Consider the following 19,529-nt stretch of genomic DNA (forward strand, 5'->3'; position numbering starts at 1 on the left):
TCTGATTCTGCATCTTGTCCACTGGCCACCTGAGTACCCCCTACTTCCCTGTTGCTGACCCCCTCGGTCCCGCAGGCCTACCTACCAGTGGTTCCGAGATGGGAGCCCTCTCTCTGATGGTCAGAGCAATCACACAGTCAGCAGCAAGGAGCGAAACCTGACCCTCCGGCCGGCCAGCCCTGAGCATAGTGGACTTTACTCCTGCTGTGCCCAAAATGCCTTTGGCCAGACCTGCAGCAGCCACAACTTCACCTTGAGCATTGCTGGTGAGCCTGGGGTGGGGATGGAAGAGGTGCAGCAAGGATGGGGGGGCCTCACTACTTTGCGTGTTCACATACTTGTGCTTCTCCCACTCCAGACGAGAGCTTTGCCAGGGTGGTGCTGGCGCCTCAGGACTTGGTCGTGGCGAGGAATGAGGAAGCCATGTTCCACTGTCAGTTCTCAGCCCAGCCACCCCCAAGCCTGCAGTGGGTCTTTGAAGATGATACTCCCATCACGAACCGCAGCCGGTAAGTCACCTGGCAAGGGATCTTCTAGTATGGTGGTACAGGTTGTGTACTGCCGGGGTACATTCTTTACAGACATCATGTATCTATAACATGTATTACTTCAAATTGCCAGCAGATGGCAGTAGAATGTCTTGCTGCTACAAAATGAGTTCAACAAAGGGAAATTTCCAGGAAGGGCATCTTTTTCCAGTTTGCACAAAGGCACTGTATGAGCTAGTGGTGGCTCTTTTCTCTTTATTTATTTATTCATGAGAGATACACAGAGAGAGAGAGAGAGAGAGAGAGAGGCAGAGACACAGGCAGAGGGAGAAGCAGGCTCCATCCTGGGACCCTGGGATCACGCCCTGGGCCGAAGGCAGCCACTAAACCACTGAGCCACCCAGGGATCCCATTCTCTTCCTACTCCCCTCCTGCCTATATGGGTCTTCTGGGATGGGGAGTAGAGATCCAGGGTTGGAGGGACACAGAGGACCTGGAGACCATGGATGGTAAGGTAACCTTACACATATGTGTACACACACACACACTTTTTGGAGGAAGCAAACACTTCCAGAAAGTTCTGGGTGGTGCCGGCTCCTTTATCTGGACTTTTGTCCTTACCTGGGGCCCTATGAGAGTAGAGAGCACTTTGTGGTGTCCAGCGTGGCCTTGGTCCTTGGGGGTGTGGCTCCCTAGGCTAGGGGCTTGGATCCCACCTGGCTTCAGGCCTGAAGATAGATAACCAGTAGTTCATCTGGTGTGGCTGAGGAGCTTCTGACTGCTGGGGCTCGGTGACTCACTGGCAGACTTGTCTTAACCCTGCAGGGAGATGGCCCTATGTCTCCACAGTTACATACTGTTGATGGCTTGCTGTCTCTCACTGACACACTGTTGCTCACCTTGCTGCCCTAAAAGCTGAGTCTCCTATAGATGGAACACACTTGCACACACCCATGAATGAGTATGCGTGTGCACATGTACACACACACACACACCCCAGTTGACATGCTGGCTTCCTTCTCTCTGTCCTATTCCTGGCTGATTCTTCCTACATCTCTGACCTTTGCAGCCTGGGGTTCCGTCTCATGATCCCTTCCAGAAGGAGGCCAGGGGACCATTTCTTCCAAATAGCACTTCTCCTCTTTGCAGGCCTCCACACCTCCGCAGAGCCACTGTATTTGCCAACGGGTCCCTGCTGCTGACCCAGGTCCGGCCTCGCAATGCAGGAATCTACCGCTGCATAGGCCAGGGACAGAGGGGCCCTCCTGTTGTCCTTGAGGCCACGCTTCACTTGGCAGGTGGGTCCCTGGGTCTGGGGCGCCGAAGGAGGGGCTGCCTTCAACATTGTTGGCACACAGAGTCTTAGGTTCCTGATTTCACTCAGGAAGCAGCTTGGTGGGCAGAGAGGAAGAGGATGCTGGAAGCAGAAAGAGATGCAGTTTTTTAGGGGTTTGTGCTAGAAAGGGCCAAAGCTTGCTATGGGAGAGCATGAGGAACCTTGAGATCCACAGTAATCGGGTTGTTTGCTTCCTGCTCCCCTCCCTGCAGAGATTGAAGACATGCTACCCTTTGAGCCACGGGTATTCACAGCTGGCAGTGAGGAGCGTGTGGCCTGCTTGCCCCCCCAGGGTCTGCCAGAGCCCAGTGTATGGTGGGAGCATGCAGGAGCCCGGCTACCCACCCATGGCAGAGTCTTCCAAGAGGGCCATGAACTGGTGTTTGCTGGTACCGCCGAGAGTGATGCTGGTGTCTACACCTGCCATGCAGCCAACCTGGCTGGTCAGCGGCGACAAGATGTCAATATCACTGTGGCCAGTGAGCACCTTTGCCCTGAGGGACAAGGCGAGGTGGATGGGAGCCCAGGTCCCATGATGAGGCCTTGGTCTCTGGGTGTGATGTGCAGAGGCTTCCCTGTGCTCACCTGAGGTCCTCTCAGCTCTGGGTTCTGCATGCTTGGGACCCAGTCAGCTGCTGGAAGGTGATGCTGAGGTAGACCATGAAAAGCCAGGCACAGAAGTTGGGGTAACAACCCACACAGAAAAACAGTCCTCTGGCTGCAGAGCAAGAGCAGGAGACAGGGATTCTAGAGACCCAGTTTCCACTCTTTGCCCAGTGCATGGAGTGACAGAGTGTAGCAAGCTACCTGCTATGCCAGGGTTCAGTCTCCTCATTCATAATGTGGAGCTAATAACCTACTATCTACCCTATAAGGTGGTCAGGAAGATCAAATGTACTTGCAATCAGCTGGTTGGTCAGCTGGTCGTTGGCTAGCTATTCCCTGGTGTCCTCATTTGCATGTCTCAAAGTTGACTGAGGATGTATCTACTGGGGTGCCTCAGGTATCTCTCCCACGGCTGCCCCAGTATGCCAGCTTGGACCTCTTAACACACAGGTGCAAGTGCAGTGGATGCTGCAAGCCTTCTCAAGGCATCAGCTCAGCAGTCGTACAGTGTTACTTCCACTGTGTTCTGTGTTGGACCAGGCCAGCCACCGGCCACCCAGACTCTAGGCAGTAGAGAAATAGACTGTCTCTTGATGGGGAAAGTGGCAACAGCACAACGCAAAGAAACAAGGGATGAGAGAATCATTTACAACCATCTTTGCAAGCAATCTGCCACACCAAGTCAGAAAGGAAGTCTTTTTTTGGGTTTTGAGTTGGAGAGTGACATTCTCAAAAGATCGCTCTTAGCTGTTCTGAGAAGACCAGAGTGTTAGGGGCAGAGTTGAGACAGGGAGCCCAGTTAGTAGATGATTGTAATCATCCAGGGGAGGTGTTGAAGGGCTTAGAACAGAAGTGGTAGCAGTGGAAGTGAGAGAGGTGGTCAAATTCAGGATTTTTTGGGAGCTAAAGTAGATAGGATTTGTGTAGAATGGATGTGATGGGAGGGGGCTGTAGAGAGGGAAGTCAAGGTCAGGTTTTGGCCTCTGCTGTTGGCTGCATAGTGGCAATGTTTACTGAGATAGGAAGAACTGGGATGAGCAGGTTCCAGGGGAGCTCACTTGTTCTTTTTTGTACATATAAAGCTCAAGATGCCTGTTGGATATTTAATTGGAGATGCTGGCAGGCAATTGGGTTTGCAAGTTTGAAGCTCATGGTGGGGGAAGGTCAGGGGTCAGGATATAGGTTGGGAATCATTCACTTATATGGCATCAAAGGCCATGGACTGGTTGAGATCATTCAGGGAATAAGTATGGCTAAATCAGAACAGGGATCTGAGGACTGAGCCTTGGAGCATTTCAGCATAATAAAAAGATCAAGGAGTCATATGGACCAGGGATTTGAATCCTATTTATCAGGCGTTAGCCTATTACCATTACTTCTTTAAACCTCTGTCTTCTCAGCTGTGAAATGGATATAGGAATACATACGTATGGGGATTATTGTGAGCATTAACCAAGATCATGTTCAAAAGGTGCTGCCCATAGGCCCTCACTAAGGGGTAACTATTGTACTTTCCATGGAACAGACAAGAGCTTCCTGAACTCAGGGTCGAGTGTAGGATTTTGAAGGATTGGATCCTTTGGTTTTGTACACATGTTCATTGGTCTTCTGTTCCCTCCCTGCTCCTCTAGCTGTGCCCACATGGCTGAAGAAGCCCCAAGACAGCCAGCTGGAGGAGGGCAAGCCAGGTTATTTGCATTGCCTAACCCAGGCCACACCAAAACCCACAGTCATCTGGTACAGAAACCAGATGCTCATCTCAGAGGTGAGAATGAGGGTTGCTCTAGATGGAAGGGGGCAGGTTTCCCTTCCAGGGCTCTCCTCTGTGATCACCTCCCTAGCACTCCTTCCCCCAAAGCTCCCCTGAAGATGCATGTGGGGCTTTGGGCTGAGACCCGCCACAGTCACATAATGTGTGCCACAGGACTCGCGGTTTGAAGTTTCCAAGAATGGGACCTTGCGCATCAACAGTGTGGAGGTGTATGATGGCACGTGGTACCGCTGTGTGAGCAGCACCCCAGCTGGCAGCATTGAGGCCCAGGCCCGTGTCCAAGTGCTGGGTGAGTGCCCATGCATGGGGAGAGCACCCAGCCCAGCGGGCAGGAGGGCAAAAGGGAGGGAGCAATGGGGGCCCAGATCTTTAGGCCTTCCTTAGCCTATCAAGCTGCCTCAGTTCCTCCTCTTCCCATTCACCCACCCTCCCTCTATGAAACAGAAAAGCTCAAGTTCACACCACCGCCCCGGCCGCAGCAATGCATGGAGTTTGACAAGGAGGCCACGGTGCCCTGCTCCGCCACAGGTCGAGAAAAGCCCACTATTAAGTGGATTCGGGCAGGTGGGTACCAGGTGGGCATGGAGTGCGGGTGGGTGGGACAGTCCACTAGTCAGATATATGTATGTCTGAGGACCACCTGAGGGCCCAGCACTGTGCTAGGGGCTGTGGGAAAGACAAGAAATGTGGGGCTGATTTATAGTCAGTTACAAAGAGAGGAGCCAGCCATGAAGAAGGTCAGGTCAGGAGGCATTAGACATCATGTGAGATGGTTGAGGCAGCAAGTGATTGACTTGGTCCAGACGGTCCTGTGAAGTTGTCTTTCTTTCTTCAAAATGTCTTTATGTCTTTGGGACATAAAGATAACACAGGTGCTTTTAGAAAATTTGTGTGGGGAAGTGTCTGGTGAGCTCAGTGCACCACTCTCGATCTCGAGTTGTGAATTCAAGTCCCACGTCAGGGGTAGAGTTTACCTAAAAGTAAAATCTTTAGGGACACCTGGGTGGCTCAGTAGTTTTGGGTGGCTGACTCTTGGTTGCGACTCATATTGTGATTTCAGGGTTGTGAGATCAGGCTCTGTAGTGGGTATGGGGCCTGCTTGGGATTCACTCTGTCTCCCTCGCCCCCTCGCCCCCCACTTGCATGCATGCTCTCTCTCTTAAATATATATATATTTTAAAGATTTTATTTATTCTTGGGAGACAGAGAGAGAGGGGCAGAGACATAGGCAGAGGGAGAGGTAGGCTCTCCCTGGGAAACCCAGTGAGGGACTTGATCCCAGGACTCCGGGATCACACCCTGAGCCAAAGGCAGATGCTCAACCACTGAGCCACCCAGGCATCCCCTTAAAAAAAAAAAAAAAAAAACTTAAAAAAAATTTGGGAGGAGAAATGCATAATCCCACTATCCATCATCTTTGGGTGTGTGCCCTTCTTTTTCTATGTATATCCATTCTGTTTGCACATAGCAATTTTATTGAACATATAATTTTCACTTATTAAACTTACACGAGTAAGCCATGCTTACTGTAGAAAAAGAAAGATAGTTAATTATGTAATTTTATATCCTTTTTTATTTAACGTTATCAAGCATTTGCACATTTTTATATATAAACCTTGGTTTTGATGATTGTAGTAATATTCTGATGATTGGATTCACTGTAATTTACTTAAATATTCCCTAAATGTTGGAGATCTGGGTTGTTAACCATCCTTCCTCTCTCCCTTTTTGCCTTTCTCACCCTCTCTTTTTATTGCTGCAATAAACATCTTTAAGCCAAAGCTTTTTCTGGATTTGGGTTTATTTCCTTTGGGAGAGGTTCTCAGAAATGGAATAATTATGTATAAAAGGGTATGCACATTTTTGCAACCCTTGCTGTAGATTGCCAAGTTGTCTGTTAAGGGGCTGGGCCAGTATTTACATTTCCTTGAGTAGTGAGATGGAGGGAGTAGGACTGCAGGTTTTCGGGGAGGAAGCGGGCTTTCCCCACTCAGGTGCTCGGGGAAGCTTTCTGTAGGAGGTGGGGCTCCAGACGGATCTGAAGCCTGGATGGCAAAGCCCAGAGAAGCAATTCTAGGAGTGAGAAGTGAGAGGCGGTGAGGATGAAAATAAGGCAAAGTCGAGGCTCAATCAGAAGTCCCAGTGCCTGGTTCAGGAGTTTGGACTTTGTCTGTGGGTGGTTAGGAGCAGCAACGTGTTTTTGAGTAGAGGTGAGAGACTGAGTGCACTGCCAGCCACCCATGTGACTCTGGTCAAGCTTGTCATTTCCCTTTGTTGCTCCCACAGATGGGAGCAGCCTCCCAGAGTGGGTGACCGACAACGCCGGGACCTTGCACTTCTCTAGGGTGACCCGTGATGACGCAGGCAACTACACTTGCATCGCCTCCAACGGGCTACAGGGCCAGATCCGTGCCCATGTCCAGCTTACTGTGGCAGGTGCGACTGTGGCAGGGCCCTGGGGCTGGAGCTGGCAGGCACCGTGGGGCACCCCACACCCTGCCAGCCCCACAGCTCATGGTTCCCTGCCTTTTGTTGGGCTTTTCCCATCCAGTTTTCATCACCTTCAAGGTGGAGCCAGAGCGCACGACCGTGTACCAGGGCCACACAGCCCTGCTGCGATGTGAAGCCCAGGGAGACCCCAAGCCACTCATTCAGTGGAAGGGCAAAGACCGCATCCTGGACCCTACCAAGCTGGGACCTAGGTAGAGCCATCTTCTTCCCTACCTACTCTCTTGTGGCCTGGTCTTCCCAGGAGCTGGTGAGGTGGGCAGCACTGTGGCTTCTCTCCTTCCGGCAGGATGCACATCTTTCAGAATGGCTCCCTGGTGATCCACGATGTGGCCCCTGAGGACTCAGGCCGCTACACCTGCATCGCAGGCAATAGCTGTAACATCAAGCACACGGAGGCCCCCCTCTATGTTGTGGGTATGTGCTGGGAAGAGGTGTCCTGCACAGGAAGTTCTGAGGCCAGACTTCGTTCACATCCTTATTTTCATTGGCTCCCTGTATACAGAAGACCCTTAAATCATCTTTTTTTTGGGGGGTGGGGTGGGGTGGCAGGATTAGCTGTGTGCCTTCCACCATGCTATGGCATAGTGTTAGGTTCCTTGCTTAGAGCTGGGCTGTTGCTGATTTAGCATTCCACAGCCAGTGTGTGTGCGCATGTTGGGGAGGTGTGGGGGTGGTGCTTTTGTCCTAAAATGCTTCTTCCCAGGTCTCCTGCAGCAGCCACACGTATCTCTGGGTGGGCAGGGAGAAGAGCTTACAAAGGGTGCAGCACGGAAGGGTTCCTTTGCCTTGGAGGCCCAGAAAGGATGATGCATTGGGTAAAAGTCTCTGCCAAGAGTCAGGGACTCAGGGTTCAGGGAGAGCCTCTCCGGGTCACCAGCTCTATGCCCTTGGAGGCGTCACTTCCTCTCCAGGGGCTTGTTTCTGCATCTGTAGAAGAGATGTAAGATGTGGTTTCAGTGAGAGGTTCTCAAACTTTTGTGGTTTAGCAGCAGAACTGTTTTTCTAGACAGAATATTCTGTGGAACATTAAATGGATAATAATGAAGGGTTAAGGCCCCTTGGTTGAAGCATTAGGTGTTGGTGGGAGTCGGGGGATCCTGCATGGTCTCTTTCCCTCTTCCCTAATGATTCCTTGCTCCTCTTTCACCATTGGACCCTAGGCCATTGAAAGCCCCTAGACTAGAAGATCCTTTCCACAAACATGTTTCTTTTCTTTTTTGGAGGGGGTGTGTGTGTGCAAAAAAGGTGGTTTTTATTAGAGCACAGGAACAGGACCCATGGGCAGAAAGAGCTGCCTACAAACATGTTTCTTGAACAATTTGCTCTATGTCAGGCAGGGTCTGGGATCCTAAATCAAATTCCCACTGCTTTTTAGGGCCTGGTCCAAGATATTGAGTCACTTAGGAAGCTTGCTAAGATAGTGTGGGATTGTGTTAGCATCATGACAGGCATGTTTTTTATGTGTATCCCTAGCCTTATGTTCAGATGCACACCAGCTTGGGAATCACTGGCCTCATGACCTTTGGAACTCTCTGTGGTGGGGCCCAGGGACCTTGGTGGGGCCTAAGGACCTACCCCTTGTTAAAGCCAGTGACAGTGGTGACCCTCCCTGGTTCTCTGGCTTGGTCAGGCCATCGAGTGTTTGGGAGGTGATCTTGCGTAGACTGGAGAGGGGCCGGTAGACAAGTAGGGCTGCGTTTACTTCACTGGCCCCTGCCCAGACCCTTCTGTGTGTCTCTCAGACAAGCCGGTACTGGAGGAGTCGGAAGGCCCGGGCAGCCCTCCTCCCTACAAGATGATCCAGACCATCGGGCTGTCCGTGGGTGCTGCTGTGGCCTACATCATTGCTGTGCTGGGCCTTATGTTCTACTGCAAGAAGCGTTGCAAGGCCAAGCGCCTTCAGAAGCAGCCTGAAGGCGAGGAGCCAGAGATGGAATGTCTCAATGGTGAGGGCGGTGGTGTGGAGGCCATGCAGGTTGCAGGTGTGTGGGCACTAAGCGCCCTCCGGCGGCCACAGAGAGTGCCGTGGCGCTGGGGAGCCTGGCCTCTGGCAGAGGTGCTCCATCCCTCGCTGGCCCATTTCCAGGCCTTGGGTCGGAGCAACCAGGCTCAAGAATTCCTTATTGGAGCCTCTGGGCTCGCTGTGTGTTGCTCTGCCTGCTTCTCCCTGTACTGCTAAACTACAGATACAGTTAGTACGTGTGTTCACGTTTCTGTGGCACGTCTTGTCCCCCCAACTCCATTAATTTTTTAGTTCCCCTAAGGGCACTCTGTTTCTCTTCTACCCATCCCCTCAGAGGCATTGCTGGGTTTCCCCTATCAGTTTAGGCATTCAGGAACAGAGTTTGGGTCTCCCTCGTTGTGATTCCCCCTTTGTACCCGCTTAGGGCTTTGCACAGAGGAGGCCCCATGAAAGCAGAAACGCTTAGGTTGACGTAGTGTCCAGAACCCAGTGGCTCAGATGAGACTTCTGCACTTGGGTCCATTTCAGAGGTTGTAATCAGCCTCATCAATCAGTGGCTGTGCTCTGCGGGACACTTGTACCCCCTCAGTTCAACAGTTGGACTGGCCTTTCTGTGTGGAGCACCACGATTGGACCCACTTGACAGAAGCAGGGGCTTGGGACAGAGAAGTGAGGTCTCCATGGTGGCCAAAGTGTCCAGTCTCATCTCAATAACTCCCCTACCATACCCTTTCTTTCCAGGTGGGCCTTTGCAGAATGGGCAGCCTTCAGCAGAGATCCAAGAGGAAGTGGCCTTGACCAGCTTAGGCTCTGGCCCTGCAGCCACCAACAAACGCCACAGCACAACTGATAAGATGCACTTCCCAAGGACGAGCCTGCAGCCCATCACCACCCTGGGTATGCTGCCTTAGGCACAATTGTCACAGCTTAATGACAGACCTGTCTTGAGGCTGGGTTCGGGCTGGTGGCTCTGAAGGCTCCAAAACCTAGACCATGGGAGCTAGGGGTGAGAAGCAGAGGGGAGAGATGTCTAGTGCCTGTACACGCCTTGCCTCCATGGCTCTCATCTTTGCTGTGTATTATTAATTGGAGTTTCCTTTATCTTTTAAGAAATTTTTTTAAAATTTTACTTAAACTTAATTTGCCAACATGTAGTATAACTCCCAGTGCTCATATCATCATGTGCCCTCCGTAATGTCTGTCACCAAGTTATCCCATCTCCCCACCCGCCTCCCTTGGGGTTTCCTTTAGACCAACTGCCTTTATTTTATTTATTTATTTTTTAAAGATTTTATTTATTCATGACAGACACACAGAGAGAAGCAGAGAGGAGAGAGAGGGAGAGGAGGGAAAGGCACAGGGAGGAGCAGGCTCCATGCAGGGAACCTGACGTGGGACTCGATCCATGGTCTCCAGGATCATGCCCTGGGCTAAAGGCGGCCCTAAACCGCTGAGCCACCCAGGCTGCCCTGACCAACTGCCTTTAAAAACAAAACAAAACTGATGAAAGTGTTGTTCTGGGGGAAAAAAAATGTGAGAAATAATGGATCTGTGGTAGTTAAGTTTTTTCCGAGTATACGTTAGAAGTGGAACTATTAACATGTTTATCAAGAGCTACCTAGAATTCTCATACAAGCCATCCTTTGGAAAATGCTGGATATCATCAGTTCTACCCCTTCGATTTACTTTTGGAGACCATGAAGCACAGGGTGGGGTGCAGTGTGGTTTGCTCAGTGCCCAGTCCAACTGAGTGGGATGCAGCGAAGATTCCCCTCTGTGTGGCAAGGAGAGGCAGGGCACCCTCCCCAGTCAGGAACTTCTCTGCTGGGGTGAGGGCAGCTGGCTGACTCCAAACCTGTACCCACAGGGAAGAGTGAGTTTGGGGAGGTGTTCCTGGCAAAGGCGCAGGGCTTGGAGGAAGGGGTGGCAGAGACCCTGGTGCTTGTGAAGAGCCTGCAGAGCCGAGATGAGCAGCAGCAGCTGGACTTCCGGAGGGAGTTCGAGATGTTCGGGAAGCTGAACCACGCCAATGTGGTGCGGCTCCTGGGGCTGTGCCGGGAGGCTGAGCCCCACTACATGGTGCTGGAGTATGTGGACCTGGTATGCTGGGGGCACCTGGGAGTTTCCGGCGGGGGTGGGGACGCAGCATGGGAGCCTTAGCTCATGTGGTCTCAGCCTGTCTGCTCTTGCCCCTGGAGACACTCAGCCTCCTTTCCCTGCTATCTCTCTGACACCTGCCTTTTCTTGCCTGGTGCTCCCTCCTTCCTCTCTGCCAGCCCCATGTCTGGGGGTCGGTTCCCAGTTCATCCCAGCTTCTCATGCTACACACCCACACGGATGTGTTCTAGGTTGCCTTCCTTGACCCAGGTTTTCATTGGTTTGTCATTTTTCCTTCTTTGCAGGACTCATCACCCCTTGAGAATAAACTTAGCAGACCCAGCTTTCCTTCCTGCATCCTGTACCATCGGGGGCACAGTGTTAGCCCACTCTCCAGCTAACACTTCTCTTTCTACCCAGCTGTCATGCCCTGAGCTGCCCCTCACTCTGCATTCCCCAACCCAGCTAGGCCTTACCTGCTTGGTCCTTATGCTGCTGCTTGTCACATCCCAAGCTTGGCAGGAAGGGGAAGGAGCAAGGGTTTATGAGTACTCGATGTATGTTTCTGCTACTGCTATTCCCACTTTATTGTTCATTAGACAATAAACCCCCCAGAGGACAGGGGTTTCCTCTCAGGGGTCTGTGACAGTTGGGAGCTGTGTTTTCCTCTTGGTTCCCTGAGGGCAGGGGCTTTGTCACCCACCTGTCCAGGGGGCCCCCTGTGAGAATAGGAATGCCAGTCCTCCTGTCTTTCCAACAGAGAGCTTCTAGGAGCCATCTCCTCTATATTTTTAAATTCCCACTGGACTTCCCCCAAGGGAGGGGGGCTGGCGGGTGTGGGGGTGCACGTCCAGGGCTCCTCCCCTGCCCAGGGCGGCCACTCTGAGCCCCTGCTTGGTGTGATGCTTTGGAGGTAATAGTTGGGCTCTGACCTGACAGAGATGCCTCACTTTTCCCTTAGGGAGACCTTAAACAGTTCCTGAGGATTTCCCAGAGCAAGGATGAAAAATTGAAGTCACAGCCCCTCAGCACGAAGCAGAAGGTGAGGACGGGGCGGGAGAGGTCCTCAAGGGTGGGCCAGGATCAAGGGTAGCCATCATGACAGAGATGCCACTGATGGAATCCTCTCTGTGGACCAGGCAGGACTTTACCTGTGTTATCTCAGCGATCACAGTGGTCCTCCAAAACAGATGTAATTACCCCATTTCATAGGTAGACGGAGGTTTAGAGAGGTTAAGTGACTTTTCCTAGTCATGTAGCCCCCAGATGCCTTTCTGTTGCCAAGGTGCCGTCATTTCAAAGCGGCGCTCTCTGCCCTTGCTGCTTGCAGCGGTATGTCTGCCCCCTGGAGTGAGCACTTGGAGGAGCTGTGAGCAGCCCAAGTGTCTAGGATCGGGCAGGGCAGGGTGTGGTCCCGACAGTGTTTTGTCACCCAAGTGTGGAAGTCTCTTCGGTGAAAGGGCTGCCATGTTTCACCCACTGTGGTTTTCACACTCTCACTTTCACTTGGGCTACGGCTGCCCAGCCTTTCCTTCCGGTTCTCCTCCCACCTTCTGGGCACAGATCCCTGGCTGGGGCCCCATGGTGGAGCAAACCTGGCTTGAAACTGTGAGGAAGGGAAAGCTTGCCTACTACCCTCTGCCCATCTCAGACGATACCTTCTGTGGCCCAGCTCTTCTTGCCCACAGCCTCCTTCCCTCCCCTCTGAAATGCATCTGCCTCCTTCCCTGAGACTGGGTATTCTGCTATCAAGCTGATAACAAAAGTCACAGCTCAGAGGTAGGCAGTGACTCCTAGGGCCCTCCCTAGCAGGTGACCTTTCCTTGCCTTGTAGGCTGACCCAGGTCACAGGTTCTGGAGGCAGGGCAGAAAGACATGGCTCGTTGATTAGTCAGGCAAGTGGCACCCTGGTCACCCCTGCTCTCTCTGGGGAAGTCAGTCTGAGCCCCTCAGGCTGACTTCTTCATAATTACAGATGAATTTACTGAGGCCCACATAGGACGAGTCATCTGGCCCCACATTGTCTGTGGCTGGCCTCCTGACACCAATCCCTTGCCTCCATCATCTTGAAGCCTCAGCAGCTGTCTGCAGTAGCTGTAGATGGAAAGCCACAGGACAGGAGGTGCTACTCTGCCTAAATAGGATGTCAGGGCCCCAAACTTCACAATTCAGGACATGCAAGGAGCCAGTGAATTGTTACTGAGCCAGTTATGGCCATAAGGGCCCTTGGGGTTGCAAAATGGAAACTGTCAGGCATCCTTGGGGCATTTAGGATCTAGTAGGGGAGCTTAGGAAAATTATTATGGCATGTGCCTTATAGACTTCAGGTATGACACGGAAAGTGAGTGAGAAATACAAATCAAGAGATATTAAAGACTTTCACATCCTTTAGGTGGACAGTGTGGTTAACAAAGAAGGTTTCCTGGTCAAAAGAACAATTTGAGTTCAGTTCTCAAGGAGAGGAAGTAGTTGAATGGCAGGAAGGGGATGGCTGCAGGAAAGAGGGGAGTCAGGTAGGTTTCTTTGCGACAGGGACATAGGCAGACAGGAAGAAGTCCATTAGTTACCTCTGTCACATGACCTGAAGGACTCTCATTAGCTAAAAGTTATTACCACCTGTGCTAAGGATCTGTCTCCCATTTTCTCCCCCATTGCAGCTTAAATCTGATGAGGGAGCTTTAATAAGTTGTGTTCTACACACTCATAGGACAATATTCTACATCAAATGGGAAGGGAGGTTTGCGTAAAATAAAAAACGCAGGTTTCTAGACTGAGGGTCTAGGAATATCTAAGGATGGGGTCTGAGGACCTGCGATTTTCAGATAAGCTCTCCAGCTGATTCTTTTTTTTTTTTTTTCTTTAAGATTGATTGATTGAGGGCGGCCCTGGTGGCGCAGCGGTTTAGCGCCGCCTGCAGCCCAGGGTGTGATCCTGGAGACCTGGGATCGAGTCCCGCGTCGGGCTCCTTGCATGGAGCCTGCTTCTCCCTCTGCCTGTGTCTCTGCCTCTCTCTCTCTCTGTGTCTCTTGTGAATAAATAAAATCTTAAAAATAAAAAAAAGGAAGGTTGTGTGCGGCATAACCTCCACCGCCATCCTTATAAAAAAAAAAGATTGATTGATTTGAGAGAGAGAGCCTGAGAGAGAGAGCACATGCATGTACGCACACAGAGACAGAGGGAGTGGGAGAAGCAAACTCTCCACTGAGCAGGGAGCCGGATGTGGGGCTTGATCTCAGGGTTCCCAGGTCATGACTCAAGCCAAAGGCAGCCGCCCAACAGATTGAGCCACCCAGGTGCCCCTCTCCAGCTGATTCTTAAGCTCATTAAGGTTCAAGGAGTCCTGGTATATAGGATAGTAGCTTTGAAATGTTTGTTGTCAGGATCCCCTATAAGAAATGTGTTTTACATCATGCCACACACACACAGAACCCAAATTATACTTCAAAACACTATTTGATGCAGTTGATATTTTCGATCCTATTTAACCCACTAAATTGATTTTGAGACCCATGTGGGTCTTGATCAGTAGTTTGAAAAACACTGCTTTTTGAGGATTCCATGAAGATTCACAGGAAAGATATACTAAAACTTGTAGATGTTTCCTTGTACTAATAATCTAGTGAGCTGTTATGCCACTTTATATTCCTAGGGCTCTAGGGGAATGGAAGGAGGAAGAGTTAAGTTTTTAAGGGGGGGTGGCATGGGAGGCAGGGTGCTCCCTGGTCAGGTCAAATTGAAATGAGAGTGCCTAGTTGGTGTGGCTGCCGGAACCCTCAGGAGAATTTCAGGACTACAGAGGATGGTGATGGAAATCAGACACAGGCCCTGGGTATTGGCATAATTATAGATAATGCCTGTTCAAGTATCTGATGAGATGATGGAGATTTTGAAGTCAGGCAGCTGTAACCTGTGACTTCTCTGTGGGTCTCTGCAAGCTAAGGACGGGATAAGGAGCAGAGGGTCAGCTCAGCACACCTTGAGGACAGCAGAGTATGTAGTTAGATGCCGTAGCATGAAAACAGCACCACAGTGTCACGAGGGGTTAGCCAGAACCTGGGCAAACCCTGAGACGGTCATGTTGGAAAGGAAGGGGTGGGCCTGGTCTTTCCCAAAGAGCAGGCTTTCATAACGGTATTTGAAAACGAATCCTGTGGCCATCTGATGGCACCTTGCCCAGTGGTAAGGAAACACTTAATTGGCTGGTATCTAACAGAATTCCCTTTTACTCTCCTCACTTAGCCAGTATTTCTAGAAACACCGCCCCGCTGGAAAGATAGCAAGTTAGTCACCATGCCAAGTCCACTCTCTTCTGTTTCCCTTGACTAGTGGCAGACTGTTACGCTAATAAGCCAGAACAGAGAGCAGGCTGAGGGGACTGGGAAGTCCTACGAGGACGTATCACAAAAGCCTTTGTCCCTTATAGATGACCTGCAAGGCTGGACAATGCCCTGCAGTTCTGAAGCTTGGAGTGGAGTCCATCTGTTAATGATAGGACCACTTCAGCGGTCATCTGGCCCTTTTACCACCAGTGGCACATGGAGCATTCTGAGGATGGCAGTATGGGGGCAATTTTGGGTGTATGGTGGATTCTATTTTTCCATGGAGATACCATGGAGGGGACTCTGACCCAGGGGGTTGTTATTCATCCTGGTGCACCTGCTCGCCTGACCTCTTCTTTAATCCTCACCACTGGTTCTATGTGTTTGGTTGGAAGCTATCTGGAGGTCTTTTGTCTTCACTTTGGATCAGGAAAATACACCAGGAAGATGAGATTCTTTCCTAACTTTTGGTGGCATCCTTTTTCAGCACTGCTATAGATGCAGTGTCAGCCAATATATCGGATACGTAGATAGGTCCAGTTTGATGGTGGCTCAGATCAGCGCTAAGGAACTCCCAGCAATGATGGAAATATTTCACATCTACTGCTGTTCATTGTGGCAGTCACTAGCCTCGTGCAGCTACTGAGCATTTAGAATGTGACCAGAGCTACTGAGGCACCAAATTTTTAATTAAGTTTTAATTCACTAGGTGGCTCAGTCAGTTAAGTGTCAGCCTTCAGCTCAGGTCATGATCCTAGGGTCCTAGGATCTAGCCCTGCTTTGGGCTCTCTGCCCCAGCAGAGGAGTCTGCTTCTCCCTCTCCCTCTGCCCCTGCTCATATGCTCACTCTTTCTCACTCATTCCTTCTCAAATAAATAAAATATTAAAAGTTTTAACTCACTGAAGTAGTCACACAGGGTGAGAGGCTACTGTTTTTGACAATACAGGTTGAGACCATGTTTCATTTTGTTTTTGCTCATGTTAGCAAAGTATAGTTTTATGTAACTTTTAAACATGTTCTGTATTGTTTGTTTCTTCCCAAACCATTTATGTATGACTTTTAAATTTTTTAATTAAAAAATTGTTTTAAGTTTTTAAAAATCTATTTAAGTAATTCCTGCGTCCAAGGTGAGACCCAAACTCAGGAGCCTGGGATCAAGAGTCTCACACTCTACCAACTGAGCCAGCCAGGTGTCCCTATTTTTAGTTTAGTTTTTTTTTTGTTTTGTTTTTTTGTTTTTAAAGATTTTATCCATCCATTTGAGAGAGAGCATAGGGGCAGAGGGAGCGGGAGAAGCAGGGTCTCCACTGATCAGGGAGCCCAACATGGAGCTCAATACCAGGACCCCAGGATCATGACCTGAGCTGAAGGCAGATGCTCAACCAACTGAGCCATCCAGGTGCCCCAATTTTAGGTTTTTGAGGAAACTCCATATTATTTTCTAGAATGGCGGGCAGCCCCGGTGGTTCAGCGGTTTAGCGCTGCTTACAGCTCAGGGCGTGATCCTGGAGACCCGGGATCCAGTCCCGCGTTGGGCTCCCTGCATGGAGCCTGTGACTCTGCCTCTCTCTCTCTCTCCTCTCTGTGTATTCTCATGAATAAATTAAAAAAAAAAATCTTAAAAAAAAAAAAGAGAGAAAAACTAGAAAAAAGAATTCATTGGCATTAAGATAAATGAATTGGGGACGCCAATATGCAGGACTTGATCCTGGATCCCGGGATCACAACCTGTGCTGAAGGCAGGCGCCCAACCGCTGAGCTACCCAGGCGTCCCTTGCCAAGAAATTATTATCATAAAAGTTGGGATAGTGGTTACCTCTCAAGAGGGAGAATAAACGATTAGGAAGGAACGCTTGTGATTTCAAGGATTCTAGCATTGTTGGGTTTTGTTTTTGTTTGTTTACTTAGTGACAGTTACCTGGGTGTGAGCTTTATGATTATTTGTGGAAGTGTGTGTGTATATATATATGCACACACACATACATATATATACACACATGTATACATTATAGATTTTTCCATATGCAATTCACAATTTTAAAAAAAGATTTTATTTATTTGAGAGAAAGTGAGTGAGAGAGAGAGAACACATGCAGGGGAAGGGGCAGTGGCAGAGGGAGAAGCAGACTCCCTGCTGGGCAGAGATCCCCAGGTGGGGCTCCATCCCAGGACCCTGGGACCATGACCTGAGCCGAAGGCAGACGCTTAACCAACTAAGCCACCCGTGCTCCTGCAGTTCACAATTTAAACAGTATTTAAATTTCCCTCTTTTTCTACTCTGTAGTCCCCACCTCCTCTCCTTGGAGGCAATCAATCGTGTGTATGTATATTTATACACTTGTACTCATACACACATTTTGTTGTTTTGTTTGTTTTAAACATAACGAGAAGAAAATGCATAATTTTGAAGTAAAAAAGGGACACGTAAGCTATGATTACTGCCCAGTTATTTTTTCTCTCTTTTTAAAAAATACTTATTTTATTTTTTTAAAGATTTTATTTATTCATAAAAGACACAGAGAAAGAGAGAGAAGCAGAGACACAGGCAGAGGGAGAAGCAGGCTCCATGCTGGGAGTCCGATGCGGGACTTGATCCCGGGACTCCAGGATCACGCCCTGAGCCGAATGCAGGTGTTAAACCGCTGAGCCACCCAGGGATCCCCAAAAAGACTTATTTTAGAGAGAGAGCGTGTGAGTGTGGTGGAGAGGGGCAGAGGGGGAGAGAGAGAGAGAGGGAGAGAGAGAATTTCAAGCAAACCCCCTGCTGAGCTGAGCCCAAAGCTGGGGCTCTGTCTCATGGCCCCGAGATCATGACCTCAGCCAAAACCAAGGATCAGTCAACTCAGTTCTTCTAACAACCCAGTGAGACGGGGGCTGTCAATACCCACATTTTACAGAGAGGGAAAGAGAAGCTGTTGTGTCTTTGTTTTGGGGCTTCCTGTGCATTGCACTGATGGCATTAAGGCCTCAACAAGGGTTGTGTCGAGGACGGTTGCGTTGATCTCTAGTCCCAGCACCTCTGAAAGGGCCTTCTCTCGTTGCAGGTGGCATTGTGCACCCAGGTAGCCCTGGGCATGGAGCACCTGTCCAACAATCGCTTTGTGCACAAGGACCTGGCCACTCGGAACTGCCTGGTCAGCGCCCAGAGACAGGTGAAGGTGTCGGCTCTGGGGCTCAGCAAAGACGTGTACAACAGGTAGAAGGGCACAAGTCGGGTATGGTGCCGGGCAGAGGCCACATGGGCTTTGGGAGCGTGTGAGAAAGGGCTTAGTGTCTGCTTGGTCCAAAGCTGGAGGGCTTGGGCAGGGGACAGAGCCCCCCCACCCCCCACCCCATCCTTTCTCCAGATGAGCAGCAGGCTTCCTAGCCAATGGACCACAGGTCCCTGATGCTTATACATTTTATTCTGGGGATAAAACATTACAAGCCTTTTTTTTAAATAACTAGTCAAACTTTATAACAATTTATCTGTAACTTAACTATTCATATGCTTCCCTCTGATGAATTCAGTAAATACCATCTTGAAGCCCAAAGACTTCGAGCTCAGCAGCCACAGCCAGAGATTGCTCTGGAGTGCCTGCACACACTGTACAGCCTCTTGGGGAATGCCCCTACGAATCACCCTGGCTCTGAGTCACTGCAGCTCGTCTGGCTGTTGCTTTAGTCATAATTGGTATATCGCTTGCTAGTAAAGCTCTTTAAGTTTTCTTTCCATTTAATGTGGTCTCGTTTTTCATGTTTTGTTTTAAACAGAAAATATATGTGATTGTTAGCTTTTAAAAATATGAACATTTAGGCAAATTTGGATTCTTAATGGAATTTTTTACCATCAGACCCCATGTGGTGGCCTCCAGATTTTCACCTACTGCACCCCTGTGCTCGGCATAAATGCTACTGATTTCTTTGGGTGCCTTGGGTTGGGTTTCAGCCTGGGGCTGAGACTTGGACCTGGGATGAGGTTAGGATCCCAGGCTGTGTTCCCCATCTGGCCTCTGAGCCATGGAGGCCCCAGCCCAGTCCTGTGTGTCCTTCTCTCCTGCAGCGAGTACTACCACTTCCGTCAGGCCTGGGTGCCACTGCGCTGGATGTCCCCTGAGGCAATCCTGGAGGGGGATTTCTCCACCAAGTCAGATGTTTGGGCCTTTGGTGTGCTGATGTGGGAAGTGTTCACCCACGGAGAGATGCCCCACAGTGGGCAGGCAGATGACGAAGTGCTGGCAGGTAGGCGGTTGGTGTTTCTAAGGGACAATTCCAGATGTGCTCCAGGTAGAGAATTTGCTCAGCGTCTTGGGGCCCACTTAGCCTGTCTCACCTCTCAGGGCTGGTGTTAGCAGGTGCACAGATGTGGCTACTCCAGTTGACATACTGATTAATACTTTTATAGTGGTTGGTAAATAGTCCTTGACCCCAGTGCCCAGTCCAGCAGCTCTGATGCCT

At 50.2% G+C, this 19,529-nt stretch overlaps 1 protein-coding gene across 1 annotated transcript in view; it reads left to right on the forward strand.

Annotated features, from left to right (window-relative positions):
* Positions 1-19,529, forward strand: part of PTK7 (protein tyrosine kinase 7 (inactive)) — a 64,126-nt gene that overhangs the window by 43,330 nt on the left and 1,267 nt on the right. The window contains exons 4-19 of the mRNA XM_025418843.3: positions 76-266; positions 359-509; positions 1,638-1,786; positions 2,037-2,303; positions 4,062-4,195; positions 4,355-4,490; positions 4,646-4,765; positions 6,488-6,637; positions 6,753-6,903; positions 6,999-7,126; positions 8,455-8,658; positions 9,417-9,572; positions 10,543-10,775; positions 11,734-11,814; positions 18,137-18,288; positions 19,135-19,313. Coding sequence (XP_025274628.1) covers positions 76-266; positions 359-509; positions 1,638-1,786; positions 2,037-2,303; positions 4,062-4,195; positions 4,355-4,490; positions 4,646-4,765; positions 6,488-6,637; positions 6,753-6,903; positions 6,999-7,126; positions 8,455-8,658; positions 9,417-9,572; positions 10,543-10,775; positions 11,734-11,814; positions 18,137-18,288; positions 19,135-19,313 — 2,582 coding nt within the window. The remainder of the gene's footprint in view (positions 1-75; positions 267-358; positions 510-1,637; positions 1,787-2,036; positions 2,304-4,061; positions 4,196-4,354; positions 4,491-4,645; positions 4,766-6,487; positions 6,638-6,752; positions 6,904-6,998; positions 7,127-8,454; positions 8,659-9,416; positions 9,573-10,542; positions 10,776-11,733; positions 11,815-18,136; positions 18,289-19,134; positions 19,314-19,529) is intronic.

This window comes from Canis lupus, chromosome 12, assembly GCF_003254725.2.
Source record: "Canis lupus dingo isolate Sandy chromosome 12, ASM325472v2, whole genome shotgun sequence".
Classification (NCBI taxonomy): domain Eukaryota; kingdom Metazoa; phylum Chordata; class Mammalia; order Carnivora; family Canidae; genus Canis; species Canis lupus.